The sequence below is a fragment of the Acomys minous genome (genome assembly GCF_964271855.1).
Source record: "Acomys minous genome assembly, chromosome: 8".
NCBI lineage: Eukaryota > Metazoa > Chordata > Mammalia > Rodentia > Muridae > Acomys > Acomys minous.
Window position 1 is genome coordinate 20,345,434 of NC_140489.1, and position 18,413 is coordinate 20,363,846.

The window sequence follows — 18,413 nt, forward strand, 5'->3', positions numbered from 1 at the left end:
CCTCCCTTTTCAGAGAAAATATAGGACTACCCAAAGTTGTTGTATGTAGATCTGTAGTCTTTACAGTAATCCCTACTCTCGTGAATTATGGGTTGGTTGCTCTAGGAACCTTTGTGTACATCACTGCTGAGAGAACTTTGCTTCCATTTTTAGGCAAAGCATAAGAGGTTCTTGGGTCACTCCCCTCATGTGACAAATATTCGATTTACCAGTGGTGATCGACACGTTGTCAGTGCCGGAGGCGATGATTGCAGGTCAGTACTTGGTTAGTATTAAAACAACTCCATAGAGCTGTGGTAATGGATACACTGCCAGCATTTATCCAGTGACTCCAAAGCCATTACCCTCATACAAACAGATGAAAAGGAGTGATTGTACACGTGAGATGAAAGATAAACTGGCAAAATTTCAAAATCTAGAATGTGAAGCAATCCGTTGTTACCTTTTTCTGATTACAGTTTGTTTGTCTGGAAATGTGTACATATGCCTCACTGAAAGGTATGACGCTGAGAAGTCTAAACAATCTCACCTCAAGAGACCAGTTTCACGATGGAAAAACCAAAACCAAACTGCATGGTCAAGTGGTGCTAATTGAAGACTGACAGGGAGCGATGTGCGTAACACAGTGACGGTCAGCTCAAGTGCTTGCTGTACGTATAACCCGTAACCACACACTGCCAGGGAACCACACTGCAATCGACGACTGAGCATTTGGTAAAAGCAATTTCCTCTTATTGTTGAGGAGCGTGGAATTTTGGCAGACTTGGCCAGAAGATTTTTAAGAGTACAGCAGTGTTTAAAAACAAAACCAACAACAACAAAATCCTTGGGGGGGGGGGGGGGGCGCGAATCTCATTTCTAACATTTTTTCTCAAGGTCTGTCCAATGAAATATTTTGCCCTTGTACAAGGAAAGGAATAAACAATCATCACCCTGAAGTATCAGCTTTCAAAATGCAAACATTTTTCTCAAGGGAACTTATACAGCTTTCCTGGCAAACGTGTCTATTCCTTAGGAAGGTCCTGCAAAGGGCACTTCTTACAGCCTAAACTAAGGAATAGATGCAAAGTCAAATATGACTCTTCTCAATTTTGCGCTGTCAATCTTCGTGTTTAGAAGCCATCTCTATAAAATTTTGAATCACAATTAAGGCCTCATAATAGGAAAGTGATACAAATGAACACTCATTTCCAAGTGTACAGTTTTCTTAAGGTTCTGTGATAGCAATAGCTCCTGAGTGATCGAGCTGCTTATTTAAAGGTATGGTCTAAATAATAAATGTTTATTGTGTAAACAGAAGCATTAAATTCATACACTAATTAACAGTGAGCATAAAGTTTTATAGTTTTTTTTTTTACTGAGAAAGCCTTTAGTTAGATGTATGCCACCCTATAAGGCTATTTTCCAAAATGAGTGGCTACAGGTTCATGTGAGGCACTCAGTCAGTCCTTCCACTTTAATGCTGCCAAAGACTGGGACGTCCTGCACAGGACTTTGCTATTTAGCCTGGCTAGAGTTTTCGCAAGATGAAAAATCCAGTAGATAGATGGCTGTGTAAAACTTTATTTTTCTCCATGTGAAGACCCTGCGGACGCTCTACTGGTTGTCTCCATTTTCACCTCACTGTGTGAGTTATCTTTGTCGCATAGATCCTTGCCCGCAGGCTTCTGAACCCTGTTTGATTTGGTTTGTTTTCTATGGCTAAAAAGTGTGAATATTAAAACCAGAAATGAACACATCACATTAAAGAATTTTTGTCTAAGCAGTGCTTGGAGCCTGGTCAGTTTTAAAGCTGAAGGCTGATGAAGAGACTGCAAGAAACTTAGTGTACTCTTCCATTGCTCTCACTGAATGGTCCATCTACATTAAATTAGGCCAAGTTTTAGAATGCATTGATATTATACAAAACGACAGTCAAATTAAAGAATTCTTATAAAAAGATAAAATGCTTCACATTGAAGCATGGTATAGTTCTAAGGCTTCCCTCTGGACAGTTTGCCAGCTTTTAGTTACAACTGTGATAAAGGTGACGAGTCAGAAAATCTGTCCTGTCGTTTTTACAGGTGGGTGTGTGCCTGCAGCATCTGAGTTTATAGCCCAGGGCTGCCATCAGCTATCGTGGACCCACTCGTTTCCTATGTAAATGCATGCCAAAGCACGCAGCACGCCCCAGCGCTCTGCATCAGCAGCCATGCCCATCCCTTCCTCTGTGTGACTTCTTCTAGTGTTTTGTTTAGCACAACTATCAGCAGTTGTTTTAGGGTCAGAGTAAGCTTGTCTATAAACCACAGAATTGAACAGTAATCCATTTAAATGTAGGGCTAGTGCTTACTTAGCATCCATAAAGCTCTGGACTTAATCTCTAGCACCAAATATAAGTGGGGCATGCCTATAATCCCAGGTGTGAGCACAGAATCATACATTCAAAGTCCTTAGCTACACAGTGAGTTTGAGGCTAGCCTGTGGTACATGAAATTCCCTACCTTAAAAAACATGGTTTTGCTTTGTGTAAGAAAATAACATCTAAGCCCTTACCTAGTTCGGTCTTTACTGGACAGTTGTGGGAACACACCTACACACATTCTGAGAAGGTAATAGTTAAAATTCTCCCACTGAGATGCAAAGCTAGAACGCCTTAAATTCAACGTACTTCAGAATGAAGACCTGCTGTTTCACTTGATTGAACCTATGCAGCAAGCAGCTTTAGGCCCTGTCTCCTCTGTTCTTTCTGATCTTTCATGGTCAAGGCCAGCTTGTCAAATGGCTGACTATTAGCTAATGCTTTCTCTCTCAGCGGGAAGGAATGACCACAGTAGAAGGCTGGCTTCACAATGTTAAACACAGACTTTTATAGATGTGACTTTATTATCCATCCTTTACGTATCTTAACAGTTTAAATTTGGTCCTGAAAATGTTTGAACTTTTATTATCCTCTTTGCTAACCACCTCTTACACTTTAATTTTTAAAACATCAAGTCTCCGTTCTGTGTTATTTAGTTTTAAAACATTTGATACTTCTTGCCTTAACAGTTTCAAAAAACCACACACAAAAAACTCCGTAATACAGTAGGCCAAGTTTCATCCTGTTGTGACGTTTACCCATACTATCTCTGCAATTCTACAGTTCTGTCATTTAAAATATGCCACTAAAATATCAACTTCTACATTTCAAGAATGATCTTTAGTAGTAACTTAAGTATATTTTCTGTGGAGTTATTTCTGACAATATTTTTCAGAATATGGGACTATATATGTATATTTATACCTGTGAGTCCAAAGTCTGTTTTCTGATACTTTCTGTATATAACTGTAAAAAGTTTTGTATAATTTTGTTCTCCCAAAATTATTTTAAAATGATAAGTTAATAGTAAATGGAAGCATTTCAAGGAATTGTTCATGTTTTTGCATTGTTATTCCAACGTTTACCCCATATGACCATGTCACTACTTAACTTTCACAGAAGGCACAAGACCTTAGTCCACTTTACCAAAGCAGAATTCAAACTGTATTTTGCTTCTCAAAGCAAACATTTTAAGCATTTAAATGAGGAGACTTAATGTCTTTTTACACATTAAAAAGAGAATTTAAACTAGCTGCTCAAAGCTGCCTCAGTATTTTGGCCACTCTTGTTTCCACGCTGAGTTACAAACATTGCTTTATCTTTGGGAAAAGTAAAAAGTGATTCTCTGAGGACACTGGCCTTCCTACGGCACAACAGCCCTGAGCTGCAGTACCATTACCAAAAATGATGTTAAACAGCAATGTACAAACATGCCGCAAATGTTTTAATAGAATTTGGCTTTTCTTTAAACTGTCTTCATAGTTAAAACGAACAAACAAAAAATGTTGAAACCACTTAATAAACTTACAAACTTGAAAAATTAGACACTTCAGTTAGGCAATAAAATTCATATTATGAAAGCAATATATTCTAAAATTCAAAGACGTGACAAGCTTTGTAGAACATCTTTCATCAGAAGACAAACTGCATGATCTTCTGTCAGGTAAGATTAGGGCATCATTCACTGAATAAATAAAACCAAAAATTAGAATATTAACAGCCTTACATATAAATACAAATAAGTTTTATGTTTAAATAATTCAATTATATAAAGCAGATATAATATAATAAATTAAGCAATTTAACTTCTAGACCACATTAAAATATTCTGAAACTTCAGTATTTTGCCATCACTAAAAGCCTAAGATAACTGACTTGGGATTCTTTTTATTTTTATGCATGTGGAGGCCAGCGGTCAACCTCAGATGTCATCTTTACAACACTACCCACCACCCTTTTGAAATTCAAGGTTACTGACTAGCCTGGAACTCCAAGTAGGCTGGCTGGCAGCTCTGGAATTACAAGGTGCTCCAAGGCGGGTTCTGGAAATCAAAGATCTCGGATCCTCAAGCGTGTGAGGCCAGCACTTTAGAGACTAAGCAGTCTCCCCAGCCCTGACCTAAGATTGTTCATCATCAGTATGCACAATACACACATGGACAATCCTGATGGCCTCGTGTTACGTTAACTGACGGGTGGAGCTCAGTGGCTGCCTATTATGCATTAGGTGCTAGATTCAATAATTAGCACTACAAAAAGAGAGCTCATCTGGAGATGATGTGGGTTAAAAAAAAGTTATCACATAGCCTGGTGGTGGCACACGCCTTTAATCCCAGCATTTAGGAGGCAGAGGCAGGAGGATCACTGTGAGTACCAGCCTGGTCTACAAAGTCAGTCCAGGACAGCCAAGGCTACACAGAGAAAAGCCTTGTTTCGAAAAACCAAGATAGATAGGTAGATAGATAGATAGAAAGAAAGAAAGAAAGAAAATAAAAGTCTTTCCTGGCTTGGTAGGAAATCATTTTTGCTAAGATATGCTTGTTTAATTAAATGTAAAAGCTAAGGGGAAGAGATAAATTAATACACTTAGCAGGATGTAATTCTAAATAACATTAGACTGTAAAAAACTCCTTACCTGGTTTGAGGTCGAATCCATTTCAAGGCATGTCTTGGTGGCACAGTAATGGTGGGATGATAAAATGTGCAGTCTGGTCTTGTACACTGAGTATTAAACCTACAGTGCTACACGGAAACAAAAGGAGCAGAGCAAAACTTCAGCAAAATGTGCAGGATACATACAGGTAAATAAACATACACCCTAACTAACACACACGGTAATGCCCCCTGGGAATACACCTCCAAAGCCCAGGACACCTGCCAACATGTGCACACAAAAAAGACATGCACATCACTAAAAATAAAACATACTAAAAAAACCCCAGACAAACCCAAACTTCAGAATGAGCGATTACCATTTTTTGGAGAATAAAGTCTTACTTTTGGGTGGTAGAAGGGACACTCCATCTTCTTACAAGCCGGGAAGTACCGGCAGAGCTGACCACTAGAGGACGGCGCCGGCGACGAGACTGCTGGCAAGAACCAGAACGAGCAGCACTCAGATGGGTTTGGCAACACCACTGCCAATGCAGTCTGCTGGTACTTGTAAAGAGGTGAGCCTCACTCAACCTAGGACCACCCCTTATCTATCAGTCAAGATCAAATATAGCAGAGTTCTAAAGGAAGGGCAGATTTACTCTTTAAATACTAAAATCATTTCTAAAACTATTTTTTGTTTTATTTCACTTACAGCCAAAAAATGTCATTTTCTGCTTTTCTTACCCCAATACAACAGTGCACAAAGTCACTAACCTGGTTTTGGAGTCAGTACTGGGATTCTTCTACTCATGTGAGTGAAGGGACAATCTGGCTTAGTGCACTTTGCATCATATTTACAATTTGGATGCACAAACAAACATTTTTCAGCAAATTTACAATTGGGAAAGGCTCTACAAAACAAAAAATGTATTCATATTTAACATCTCAATTACTATTATTTTTGTAGGATTTCACAAACACCATGCACAGCTGGAAGATAGCTCAGCCCTCCCCCAGTAATAATGGACTAGGCACATAGTTCAGTGGAGCACCTGCCTGATACACACGAAGCTCTGACTTCACTCTTCTATGGTGGGGATGGGGGAGGAGGTAGTTATCAAAAATTTTTTGAGGGGGGGGGGGTTTCTCTCTGTGTACCCTTGGCTGTCCAGGACTCACGTTGTAGACAGCTGGCTTCAAACTCAAAGATCACCTGACTCTGCCTCCCAGAGTTTACAGGGTTTACAGGTGTGAGCCACAGTGCTTATTTAATTTATTTATTTATTTATTTGGTTTTCCGAGACAGGGTTTCTCTTTTTCTGTGTAATAGCCCTGGCTGTTCTGGAACTCTCTTTGTAGACCAGGCTGGCCTCAAACTCAAGAGATCCACCTGCCTCTGCCTCCCAAGTGCTCTAGGGACAGTTACGATAAGTACCAAGTAGCATGTTTACTTATGTTTATTTACTTCCTTTCATCTCTACAGAAGTAAAAGGAAAAGTTGTAGGATGTGGAGATTACTATGGAGAAAGAATATCCACTTGATATTATTACTCACTTGCAAGGTGAAACGGGATGATGGTACACACACTCATCCCCATTTTTACATGCAGGCCAGTACTTGCAGCGCTCCAGAAGCTTTTCTGGTTTCTGTGCCATACTCAGGTCAGTCATCTCAGCTTCAAAGAGGAATTAAGACCATTTTGTTAATTAGGATTTCAATACAGGGTCTACTCAATACATCTGCCCCAAACCCCAGTTTCAATTTTTTATGTTCTTTAATGTTTGCAGCCCTACAAAATAACCCAATCGGTATGGCCGGTCCTAGTAATGGAGCCTACAATTAGCAGAAAGGAGACCTGAGTTGTCATGAAACCTCAAGGTACACGGGGATTCTACAGGTGCAGTTTTCACCAGAAAGTGTACATTTCAGTCTCACTTCAGAGCTGAAATACAAAAGTAAAGGATGTTAATTTAAAAAACAAAACAAAGCCATTGATGCTGAAAACATAAGCTGATAATGTGAATAATTTTCACATTCCAGCAAAATGACAAGTGTCCAAATTAAAAATAATGTCCATCCCCATTGATGAGGTATAGTCAGCAAAGGTTTGGGCACTAAACTCACCCTGATATCTAGGAAGAAAATAGCTTTACTTAAAATGAACCAGCAACAGCACTGCCTCTGGCATGGGGGAGAGGGTCATCTAACAGCAGGGCTGCAGTCTAGCTGGAAGATGCTAAGTAGACAGACTGGGGGGCCATGGCCTGAAGAACGAGCTTCACCGATGGAGTGTCGGTGAAGCATCGTCCAATTACAGTGCCCACCCACTGTGGCACATGAGAATGGGACCTCTAACTTTTCATATGACAGCTATATGAAATTAATTTACGGCACCAAATAAAATTATACATGAAGGCCATAATCCACTGCCTTTTGATCTAGACATCATCATTGAGTTTTATGTACTATTTGTTCACATTGTTATGAACCAGACTCTCACTTCAGTTGTGCTGCAGAAGGGTGTCCAAACTCTGGTATGTCAAATCTGTCTCTGCACATTAGACATCTTGGGTAAAAATCTAACATCTCTGAAAGTTGCTAGAATTTTTCGTTTTAGAATAAACTTAGTTCCAAATCAGATTCTATGAAGAAGGCAACATTTCTGTTCTAGTGACCCAAGTCTGTCCTCCTCCCTACACGAGAACTGTTACAAAGACCATCTCGTGGCACAGATGGGAGCCTCAGGAAATTATGCCTGATACAAATTTCTATGCTACTTTAGAAAGAGCAGAACTGGAAGTCAGTTCAGCAGTGAACACTTGCTCGGCATCGATAAAAGCCCTGGGCTTGGTCTCCTACAAAAAAAAAAAAAAAAATAAGAAAAATAGAGAGTAATTTATTTTAGACTTAATAATATAAAAGTTCCTTGAGAATTTCTAAAGAAAACCCAAGAGCACTGAGAGGGAAACCTCCCTGAACTGCCCCATCTACAAGACGTGGCATACACATCAAGACCCAGACCAAAGGAAAGACTAGATCCCAAAGAACAGTGCAACCAGGAAAATGAAATCGCTGCTCTAAAAAACAAAACAAAACAAACAAACAAAAAAACCAAAAAAACAAGACAAATTTCTCTTCGTGGTGAAAATGTGAAGCAATATACAGAAGTCATGGCTGTTTTCCTATGCTGACATGTTACTTCTTATGTGACTAAAACTCTTCACATTTAAAATTTCAGAGACAAATTCACTTTCTACTGAAAGCTGAAAGTGGGGAGTAGAGGTGTCTTAACGCAGATAGCGCCTTCAACCACCACCAAAATACCAACCTAAAGACAAAACTTCAACCTGCTTGCAGAGGTGAAGACCAGAGCTTCCAGGATCTGTAGGAGTCTCTCCAACAGCAAGTTGTTCTCACTGCTGCGGAGCGTCACAATGGCCAAGGAAGTGCTCTGCTCATCCCAATGTCCACAGCACTCACACAAGATAGGGATACCCATGACTAGCATGTTACCCACATTGTCACTGTTTCTTCCCACATTCCAACAAGGCCTAGCATGGAAACTCACCTTTAAATAAAATTGGGTAGTAGTAACACTAAACATTCCTAATTTTAGACAAAGCATGCAAGGTCAGAAAATGTGCATTACCAATTGCAGTTTTTACTGTTAAATGTTACTTAGGGTCACACTTGCAACTCGCTCCATAAACCAAGACTGTACCCCATGATACTGGCTCACAGCAGGAAGAGCCTCTCACAGTACTTCTCACTCTAGACTCATCTGTCTAGTTTACTGTGTTTTTAATAGCTGAGGAAAAAAGGAGCAATGTATTTTTATGTCTCTGCCAAGAAAATGATTACTTAGGAAACACTTGAAAATTTACTGTTTTACAAGCTTAAGCTGGGTGGTGGTGGCAGATGCCTTTAATCCCAGCACTTAGGCAGAGGCAGGTGGATTGCTATGAGTTAGAGGCCAGCCTGAGTCCAGGATAGCCAAGGCTACACAGAGAAACCCCGTCTTGAAATCCGCCCCACCAAAAAAACAAAAAACCAAAAAACCCAAACAAAGAAAATGTGCTGTTTTACAGCTTAAGAAGCGGTGTATCTAAATCAGGAGTGAAAAGTACTGGTGGGGGGATGGGGAGATGGATGGGAGGCTAAGAGCGCTGGCTGCCCTTGTAGAGGACATGGTGGCTCACAGCTGCATGTAAGTCTATTTCCAGGGGGATCAGACACAGCAGCAGGCATGCATGTGCTGCTGCACGTTCATACATGCAAGCAAAATACGGACATAAACATGAGTCTTAAAATAATAAAAAGAAAGAAAAGGCAGAGAATCGGTGGCAGCCCACGTGCTGCTAGTACCCTCAAAGCAAGCAGCGGTGGAAGCTAAGTTCACATGAGCACTGCTCACTATGAGCTTCAAGGTAAGGTCATTCAGAGTCCTCCAACAAGTGTCCTGCCAGAGCAGATAAGAAATCCCTTTCAGAGAACTCCTACTATGGTGTAGAAAACACCAGAATTGAAACTCATCTTTCTCTCAAGTAAATTATGAGAGACTGTTGCTGGTATATGGCATCAAGAATGATGGCCCATCCTTCAGCAATCACAGAACACCATGGAACAAGCACAGGGAGAGTATGAAATCGAACTGGTGGGATTGTATGACAGAAGAAAACAGGCCGCTGAACAGAAATGTAAATGAGGCCTCAAATCAATATTCACTCAAGATATCACAGGCCAAGATTCCCTTCTCAATGACAGTGGGCTGAGAAGGCAAAGTCTGAGTTCTCAACACACCGTTGGAAAAGCTACCATCTGGGTCCTCAAGCTGCCTGCTCATCAAATGCAACTGCTGTGGGTGGAGGAGACCTCTGAGTCCCTTGTTTGAGGCTGCAGTTTGGTTTACAGGTTTCATTCCTTCAAAGCACATCTCCTCCTCTTGATCTGACATGTATCCTGGGGGGCTGGGGACACCATCCAGCGTCACTATAAACTTGGGACTTGCAGGTTTATCTGGTTGTACAAGATCTCTGCCAGACAGATAAAAAATACCATAGAATTAGGGAAACAAACACAAAATGCTGAGCCTCCTAAAGTCGTCTTCAGCAGAACTGTTACTTTGCATTTGGTTCACTAAGATAGCCTTCCTATTATAGCAAAAGTGGAACTGTAACACGCAACGGCCATGGCCAGCAATTACAGCAACATCACCTGCTAGCCTGTACGTATTAGTAATGACAATATCCTCTCAACTTTGACTCCATTATCCATTTGGTCCTTACAGGGTCAGCATGAAAATAAACCAAAAGCCAAACCAAACCAAACCGGAGAACAATGAGCAAGGATGCTCAGAGCGTCCTGCCAGCAGCTCTACTTTACCCTGACGTTACCATCTCTACATGTGTTTCTTTACTGAACACTCAGTCTACTTTCTTAGGAAGAAACCATACAAGTAAGTCTTAGCTATTAACACCCTGCAGGATAATTTACTGATTTTGGTTACCCAGCTGTAAGAGTTTGACTCCCTGGGTGTACATTTAAAAACAAAGCAGAACACTCAACCCTGTATGGAGTTAAATTATACTTGGCTTTTATTTCTATTTAATAGATTTCTGAGCAAGATGAACTCGAATTTTTGAAAACTGAATTTGGCTAACTATTCATGGCCTAGCCAGTGAACCAATGAAAGCACCATCTATTGGGAGCTATAGGAACAGGGAAGCTGGGAACTAACAGCTGGCCTGCACTATCTAATCACACAAAGTAGCTACACAAGAAAAAGAAACCATCTACCGTGTCTGCATAAGGTGTCCTGAAAGTACCCGAAGGGCATCTGCAGTCTTCATCCCCGACTCCTGGTTTGGTGTCACTACTATTTCCTCAGACAGCTTTGGCTTCTTCAGAATAAATGATCTTGTGTCTGCATGGACCATGGATTCCATGTCATAGTAATCTGAGCCAAAAAAATTGGCCGTAAATGTTTACTTCTGAATATACCTTTTACTCTCAAAACCATACAAGTGAGAAGAATGTCAATCTCTTACAGAATTATAATTACTTTTACAGAAAATCAGAACTAATTCTACTCAGGAATAGGATTGTAATTCTATTCCACATATCTCTTCAGAGAACTCAGCTAGTCCTTCCACACATGGCACATTACAAATGACTTTCTTTGCCTACAGCAGAGAAAGGCTTTCCTGTATCACATCTGTTGGGATATTAACAACACAGTAAAAGGACAACAATTACTTTTTTTTTTTCAAAATCAGAAAGAAGAATCTTAGTGTTTCCTAAAATTATGATTCAAAAACTGCTGAACCACTTTTCCAAAATGAGTTCTGTTCATTTTTCAGTGATATTTACAGAAAACACTGCCTGATAAGAATTCAGTCAGCATAATTTCTACGTAGCTAGCTACACATAGAAAGCTATTTTGAAAGGGAATTTTAAGATGAATGTATGTCACACTAACCTTCAGTGGAAGCCACACAAGCTCAAGTTATCTACATTATCTGTATGGTGTCTACTTCACAAAATGTAGCAAAAACTGAGTTCAGAGTGGATATGAATATCAGTATGCGATCAACTGACAAGAATTAACTGGTTCTTTTAAAGACAACAAATAAGTAGACCAAAATTTGGGCTATTAGCTCACTGAATATTTATTTCCTGAGTAACTAAGGACTGTTCTAAGTATGCAGATAAAAAGGAAAAGAAACTCAGACATTTAGATACAACTCTAAAACAGCAAAGCCCAGAAAAGAGGTTGGTAGAACATGAGGTATCTCCTCTCGCTGAACAGTCAAAGAAACGCCAGCTGAAGATGAGAGTGTAAAGGAGTAAAATGAGTAAGGGAGCCAGTGCAGGCAAAGCAAACACATGGAGCAAGAAAGGGGCCCTCACAAAACACCGAGAAAGGTGAAGAATGTGGAATGACTAGACAGATCATGTGATGGTGTGAGAGGGGGATGGTAAGACGAAGGAAATGTAAAAATCATGTGTCTAAATATTTTGGATTCTGGTCTGGTCTATTTGGAGGTTCCTAAGTAGGAAGTAACACAATCAACCGTTTCCTAGGGAGAAAAAAAAAAAAGAGAATATTCTCTTCCCATGTGGGGCATGGTTATATACACCTTTAGTTCAGGCACTCAGGAGGCAGAGGCAGGAGGATGTCTGTGAGTTCCAGATCAGCCACGCCTACAAAGACAAACCCAGTCTCTATAGATAGACAGACAGACAGATTAAGATTAGATAGGTTAGATGGGTAGATAGACAGAAAGACAGACATAAAATTTATTCCCTTTATCCTTTCAACACACGAAAAAGAAAAAGTACATGCTACATACTCCCATCAAACTACCAGGGCTTCACAGGGGCAGCCACTGTAACCACAGACAGGGAAGGCAAAATGGACGGAAGAAAGAGACGAGGTGAAAGTAGGATGTACAGGGAAGAGGAGCCAATACAAAAATTTTAATTTTAGATTTCTTTAGTTTAAAATACTATACGGTTTCTCCTCATTTAGAAAGAAGGTAAAAATTTGCAATGTGACCCTCTGGAGAGAAGAGAGGTAGCTAAGAGCAGCAGTGTTGTGGTACGTATTCCAACTGTGATCAACTGCTGCTGGGTACCACTCTCTTGCCACTCCCCACTCCTGCCAAAGAAGCCCACTTAGCAGTTTTCCTCCAATGTCACTGAGGCCCTTCAATGACAAGAGTCACTGGCTGCCTCCAGCAGAGCCCAGGACTTGATCAAGGAATGCTACATTCCCTTCCTACCACTGGTGGTTTCTGTGATATTGCTGCTGTCTCCAGTTCAAACCTCAGCAGGGCACAGAACAGACAAAAAAATATCGAGAAGAAAACATAGGAAAAGTTAGCTATTTAGAGAGCATCAGGGGAGAAGGGCTGGCAAAAGAAAATGAAAGGCAATGAGAGCAAAACGTTAAAAAGCTGAAAGAAACACAGGAATGCAATTGTCACAGACTATCAAGTTTAGGGAAGTGTGCACTGGAACCAGATTTCAGGCCCGAGGGACTGATCCACTAGTGGCTCAAGTGCTTGCTGAGCCAGGCATGATGAGTGTAGCTTGGATCCCCAGAAGCCATGTATTATCAGGTAGTAGTGGTGACCCACCTGTAATTTCAGCTTCAGAATGCAGGGACAGGTATCCCAGAGCAAAACCAGCCTCATCAGCAAGCTCTGGGTTCGACCCTGCCTCAGTGAGTAAGGTGGAGTGAGTGATGGAGGACTCCTGACATCAACCTTAGGCCTCCACATGCACATGCACACACACTGCTGTGAACCCACACACAGGGAAACAAGCCTCACCTATGCATGCCACACATACACAAATGGAGTAAGAAACTTGATGTTGCTGGGTGACAATGAATCCCTGCAGAAAGGACAGTTACAGGGAGTCTGGACAGAGACTTACAAAATTGGCAACAAAGAATTTTACTACACACAAAGAAAACTGCAAAAGAACAACCTTATTTTCAAAGTTAGAAGAGGAGAAGGAGAAAGAGGAGAAGGAGGAGGATAAGAAACTGATTCTAAGACAATAATAAAGCAATCTAAGTTAGACCACAAGGTTCTCCAAAGACTGAGAACTAGCAACAGAAAGGACCCTGGGAAGAGCAAAAGAGAGGTGTGCTAGAGGGTTCACTTCAAAACCAATGAACCGCTGGGCGTGATGGCACACGGCTTTAATCCCAGCACTCGGGAGGCAGAGGCGGGCGGATCAAGGTGAGTTCAGGGCCAGCAAGTCTAGGATAGCCATGGTTACACAAGGAAACCCTGTCTCAAAAACCAAAACCAAACCAAACCAAAACCAAAGAACCAAAATACCAAAAACAAAAACCCAAAACCAATGAACCTAAAGCTTAAGTCCATGCACCTATTTTCCCTGTTTGGAACTGTACTGTACCCATCCCCACCACAACAGTGAAGACTTTAAAATGACTGTGTACTCTCCTGTCCATCACTGCTGGTGAGTCAGGGATGACCCATCCCTCTCTATCACAGAAAGGTACCACAACAAAACAGAGAGAAATTTGTTTAAAAGGCAGCTTTCATAGCCAGTCGGTAGTGGCGCATGCCTTTAATCCCAGCACTCGGGAGGCAGAGGCAGGTGGATTGCCGTGAGTTCAAGGCCAGCCTGGTCTACAAAGCGAGTCCGGGACAGCCAAGGCTGCACAGAGAAACCCTGTCTTGAAAAACAAAAGAAGAAGAAAAAAAAAAACAAAACAAAAAACAAAAACAAAACAGAACAAAAAAGGGCAGCTTTCCTGAAAACCTTTACCCATTTTGTAGGTTCTTTTCCTTAGACAAAGTATGGCTTTAGACTCTCAATAAATTCCAGAAATGCCAGCAACAGTCAAATAATTCAATAGTGAAATAGGAAGAGGCATGAAGCAGACACTGTGTAATAATGTCACAGTCCCTCCACGGTCCTGAACGCTGATGAGCAGGCTATACTTTGGAAGACCTTCATTGGCAAAGCTACTCAGGGTGCTCCCAAACTAGTCTGACAGACAAACTGTTCTCTACCCAGGATGCATACTCAAAAACAAAGTCTAACCTACAAGTCCCAACTCCAGAACCCAGAATACCAAATCAATGTCGTACTGATTCTCTTTTAAAACAGATAAGCAAGAAAATGAATGTGAAAAACCACTAACATGAAACTCGAAACCAACAACTCCGAGAAAACAAGACCAAGGAGGAAAAAGGAAAACGTCAAAGCCATCATTTAACATCCTCAAAGCCGTAAGAAATTATTACAAACATGAAACAAAATCAGTATGTTTAAAAAAAAAAAAATCAAAGGAACATGAAAAAAGCAGAATAAAAAAGCTGACAGAATAAAGACTGTGCCCACTCATAAATCTCACAGAACTACCTAATGCTTAAGGTGAACCGTGCAATGAAGGTAACAACAGCAGAAGGCACAGGAGAGGATGGCGTGGGTACAACAGGGCACGGACTTCGGCCTCCACACTAAAACAAGACTCCTATGTGCAATGTTGCAAGATGAAGCAAAGCCGAGGTCAGGGCGTCTTAGCGCTCAGGCAGGAGAGGCAGGAGGACAGTAACTCCATCTCGTTCAAATGGTTAGGATCTGAGATTGATCTAGAGGCAAAAGCACATGTTGAGACAGAGACCTAGGGAAACAAACTGCGGCATTCTGGGGGGTAGTGTGGGGAGAAGATTTAGAAAGTGGAAAGTAGAGATAGGAATCAAGGACCAGAGCTGGCAACAAAGAGCAGCTTCACGGGAAACCCAAGAAGTATGGCAGCACATGCCAACACTTGGACATGAACATAGAGGACAGCAAGCTGTAAGTCAGCGTGGGCCACATAATAAAACTGAAACAGAAAGTTTCAGGTATCTAATTGTTTCCTGCATTTATTAAGCTAGGAGGGATTGGGGAACCAAAGACATAGATAACAAGGACCCCACTCCCACCCTGAAGCAGCCATGGAATGTGGATCTATATGGTGAGTAGACCTGCCTGACAGAGCTGTAGGACAAGACTGGAAAGTGAGGCCAACACACTGGGGAGGAGGAGCTGGTGCTGAAGGGATGGTGAAGCAGCGAAAGTGGGAGGAGGTGAGCGAAGGACACACGCTGCCGTGAAGGTGACCGTGGGGAAAAGGTGGATGAGGGACTCTAAGCTGTCTTCACAGCAAGAAAAGTGAGCAGCTAAGAGACAAGGAGGAAAGGCATGGGGAAAAGAAAGTTTATGAACAAGACAAAACAAACAAAAACAAAAACCAACCAACACACATGGAGGAAATGCAGATCTTACATCCTGGCCCTAAAATCTTTTCATCAATCTAATTGTACTATCTTAGGGCAGGATCTAAGAGAGACATGCCACTGATGCGGAGTAAGCAATGAGAGCAGCAACAGAAAACTGCCACACTCAGTGATTATGTAAACATTACCCACCTGGACTCATCTCCATTGTTTCTACCATTACTGGATCGATTTGCAGTCGGGATAACAGTTGCCTCTGTTGAGTTCCTAGAATACAAGTTTTAAAACTTCACTAAGCTTAATGGAAATATCAACATTTGTTTCTCAGAAATTACTCTTTGAATTCATCTGAAAGTCCTACAAGTAAAGCTCCTACAACACAATGTGCTAACACTGCAGTCTTCAAATATACCTCTGTTAAACAAACTGTTGTTTTTGTTAAACCAAAAAAGGCAGCGAAGTCCCTCGTGGTGGCCAGTTTTCTTGGATTGCAGGAAAGGAAAGGGTGGAATAAATAGGAGTTGGTCATGTGTGGCCACGGGGCCTTTAGCAGACACACACACAATAGGTATGGGAAGTCTGTTTTTTGAACTCTCGTCACTACTTACCTCACACCGCCTCCCCTCCCCCACGATGTCCTGATCTTTAAAAATAGCTAAACCTGTGGGAACTTAAACCAAAACCCAAATATATTCCACAATTACCCTGTCATGAAATTCCTAAAAGACAAACTAGCTTGGACAGATGCTAAACAAACAATGGACCAAGGATGATGCTCAGAACTCTGCACCCAGACCCTCCACCGGCTGCACACCAGACTGCCCGTGAGCTTCAGAATAATGCTCAGCTGCTCAACAGTGTCTCCACACTCAGTGCCTCCATCCCTGCACGTGGACTTTGCCTAATGACGTCATCTTAGGGAGTATCCTGTCACCACGTGGTATGGTGTGAATGTAAAGCACTGGTTCTCAGCCTTCCTAATGCTGTCTGTCACCCTTTAATACACTTCCTTATGCTGTGATGACCCTAACCATAATTTATTTTCCTTGCTTTGTTATAAACGTAATCTTGCTACTTTTATGAATTGTAATGTAATTGCCAATGGTCGTAGGCAACCCAAAAGGGTTGTTCAACAATCAAAGGGGTCACAATCCACAGGCTGAGAACAGCTGATGTAACCACTTAGATCTATAAATCTAGTTTTCTTTAAGTTGATCAGGAAAGTACTTTTTACTTCTAAAATAGCTCCTAACACATATTTCCAACATTAAGTTCATAATACTAGTTCACTGTATTCTTGAGCCCTTGTTTGGCGAGTTCTAGCAAGTGAGGTTGTTCTCTTCAACTGAGTATGCAGCTCTGGTAGGACTCCAACATGGAGAAGTGAGGAAAGGAACCCCTACCTGCCTAGCCAGCAAGATGAGCTGAGTCAATCCTGGTGACCAGTGATGACATGTCCCAACCATATAGCCTCACATTCACATCATACTAAAATTCTTTTTCTTCTTCTTCTTCTTTTTTTTTGTTACATTATTTTATTTTCTAAGTGTGAGTGTTTCTAAGAACGTATGTTCACTGCATGTGTGCCTGGTACCCATTGAGGCCAGAAGAGGGTGTTGGATTCCCTGGAACTGGGGCTACAGACAGCTATGAGCTGCCACATGGTGCTGGGAACCGAAGCCAGGTCCTCTGAACGAGCAGCCAGTGCTCTAACCGTCAGTGCCGCCTCTAGAGCTCCCATACTAATATTCTTAATAGCTAATGCGAAACAAAACCCAATGAACTGATCTTGTCTCTCCTTCCAAGCTACATGAATTATGACAAAGGATGTGACATTTCACTGAAATTGTAACCCTTGCTCTGCTTAATTTAGAACAAAAGCATCAAACTACAGTACGAAGATTAAATTGGCATGGGTCCAAACAGTGCAGTTATCAGCCAGTCAACTGCACACTGGTGTTTAGTGTATCTAGGATGTGTAGCTCCACAAGGACACGCTTTGCTTACACAATGCAAACAAGAAGATGGCAAAGTTTTTCCAAGCACATCACTGAAAGATGTTTTTACACTTTAAAAGGTATACTCAAGTTAACATTTTACCAGCTGTTCTTTATGAAGGTATTACTTATGTTTCATTTTTCCAGACTGATATGTACAAATGAGGGTAAATTCCTTTGAAAATTACCATGGCAAAAACAATCATGGAGAATAGACCTTAATTTACAGACCACCTGCTTAAGCTGTATTCCTGTTGAACAACCTATTAACATGTTTTAAGTTACAGAACCAGTAATAAAATTAAGTAATTTTATAGCAAAATAACATCACAGAAATACTTGAAAGAGAATCATTTCCTCTCGAGTATTACTTTATCTTAAAGCCCATTCACCGTTTTCAAATCTCTGCCCCAAGCCCCACCCAAAGGACACAAATTTGAAACCATCAAGGGTAACTTAACCAAACCCTGGCCCAAAACAAAATACTCTCCACCTTTTTTGAAGCCAGGACCTCACTATGTGGGCCTGGCTGGCCTGGAACTTGTTACACGTACCAGGCTAACCTTAAACTCAGATACCTACCTGTGTCTACCTCCTGAATGCTGCTGATATTAAAGGTGTGCCAACACAGCTGGGCCCCTCAAAACATCTAAGGTTATAACTGAATTCTTACCTAGCCTAGCATGCTATATTGTTGCCAGTACCTCAAA

The 18,413-nt window shown here is 41.2% G+C and overlaps 2 protein-coding genes across 13 annotated transcripts in view; one reads left to right on the forward strand and one right to left on the reverse strand.

Moving 5' to 3' along the window:
• The window catches only part of EML5 (EMAP like 5), a 117,686-nt gene extending 106,965 nt beyond the window's left edge, over nucleotides 1-10,721 (forward strand). For 4 of the 5 annotated variants that reach the window (XM_084792959.1, XM_084792961.1, XM_084792962.1 and 1 more), the window contains 2 exons: nucleotides 154-254; nucleotides 459-2,710. In XM_084792959.1, the coding sequence (XP_084649085.1) occupies nucleotides 154-254; nucleotides 459-495 (138 nt within the window). In that variant the 3' untranslated portion in view covers nucleotides 496-2,710. Of the gene's footprint in view, nucleotides 1-153; nucleotides 255-458; nucleotides 2,711-10,224 lie in introns of those variants that run through there. The other variant, XR_014781267.1, reaches the window with a different exon arrangement.
• Nucleotides 3,765-18,413, reverse strand: part of ZC3H14 (zinc finger CCCH-type containing 14) — a gene marked incomplete at its 3' end in the record, with an annotated part of 45,328 nt that continues 30,679 nt past the window's right edge. For 3 of the 8 annotated variants that reach the window (XM_084792967.1, XM_084792973.1, XM_084792970.1), the window contains 8 exons: nucleotides 15,899-15,973; nucleotides 10,734-10,893; nucleotides 9,738-9,970; nucleotides 6,492-6,612; nucleotides 5,711-5,847; nucleotides 5,339-5,430; nucleotides 4,977-5,083; nucleotides 3,765-4,025 (listed from right to left, as the gene is read on the reverse strand). In XM_084792967.1, the coding sequence (XP_084649093.1) occupies nucleotides 4,019-4,025; nucleotides 4,977-5,083; nucleotides 5,339-5,430; nucleotides 5,711-5,847; nucleotides 6,492-6,612; nucleotides 9,738-9,970; nucleotides 10,734-10,893; nucleotides 15,899-15,973 (932 nt within the window). Of the gene's footprint in view, nucleotides 4,026-4,972; nucleotides 5,084-5,338; nucleotides 5,431-5,710; nucleotides 5,848-6,491; nucleotides 6,613-9,737; nucleotides 9,971-10,733; nucleotides 10,894-15,898; nucleotides 15,974-18,413 lie in introns of those variants that run through there. The other 5 variants (XM_084792972.1, XM_084792974.1, XM_084792968.1 and 2 more) reach the window with 4 other exon arrangements.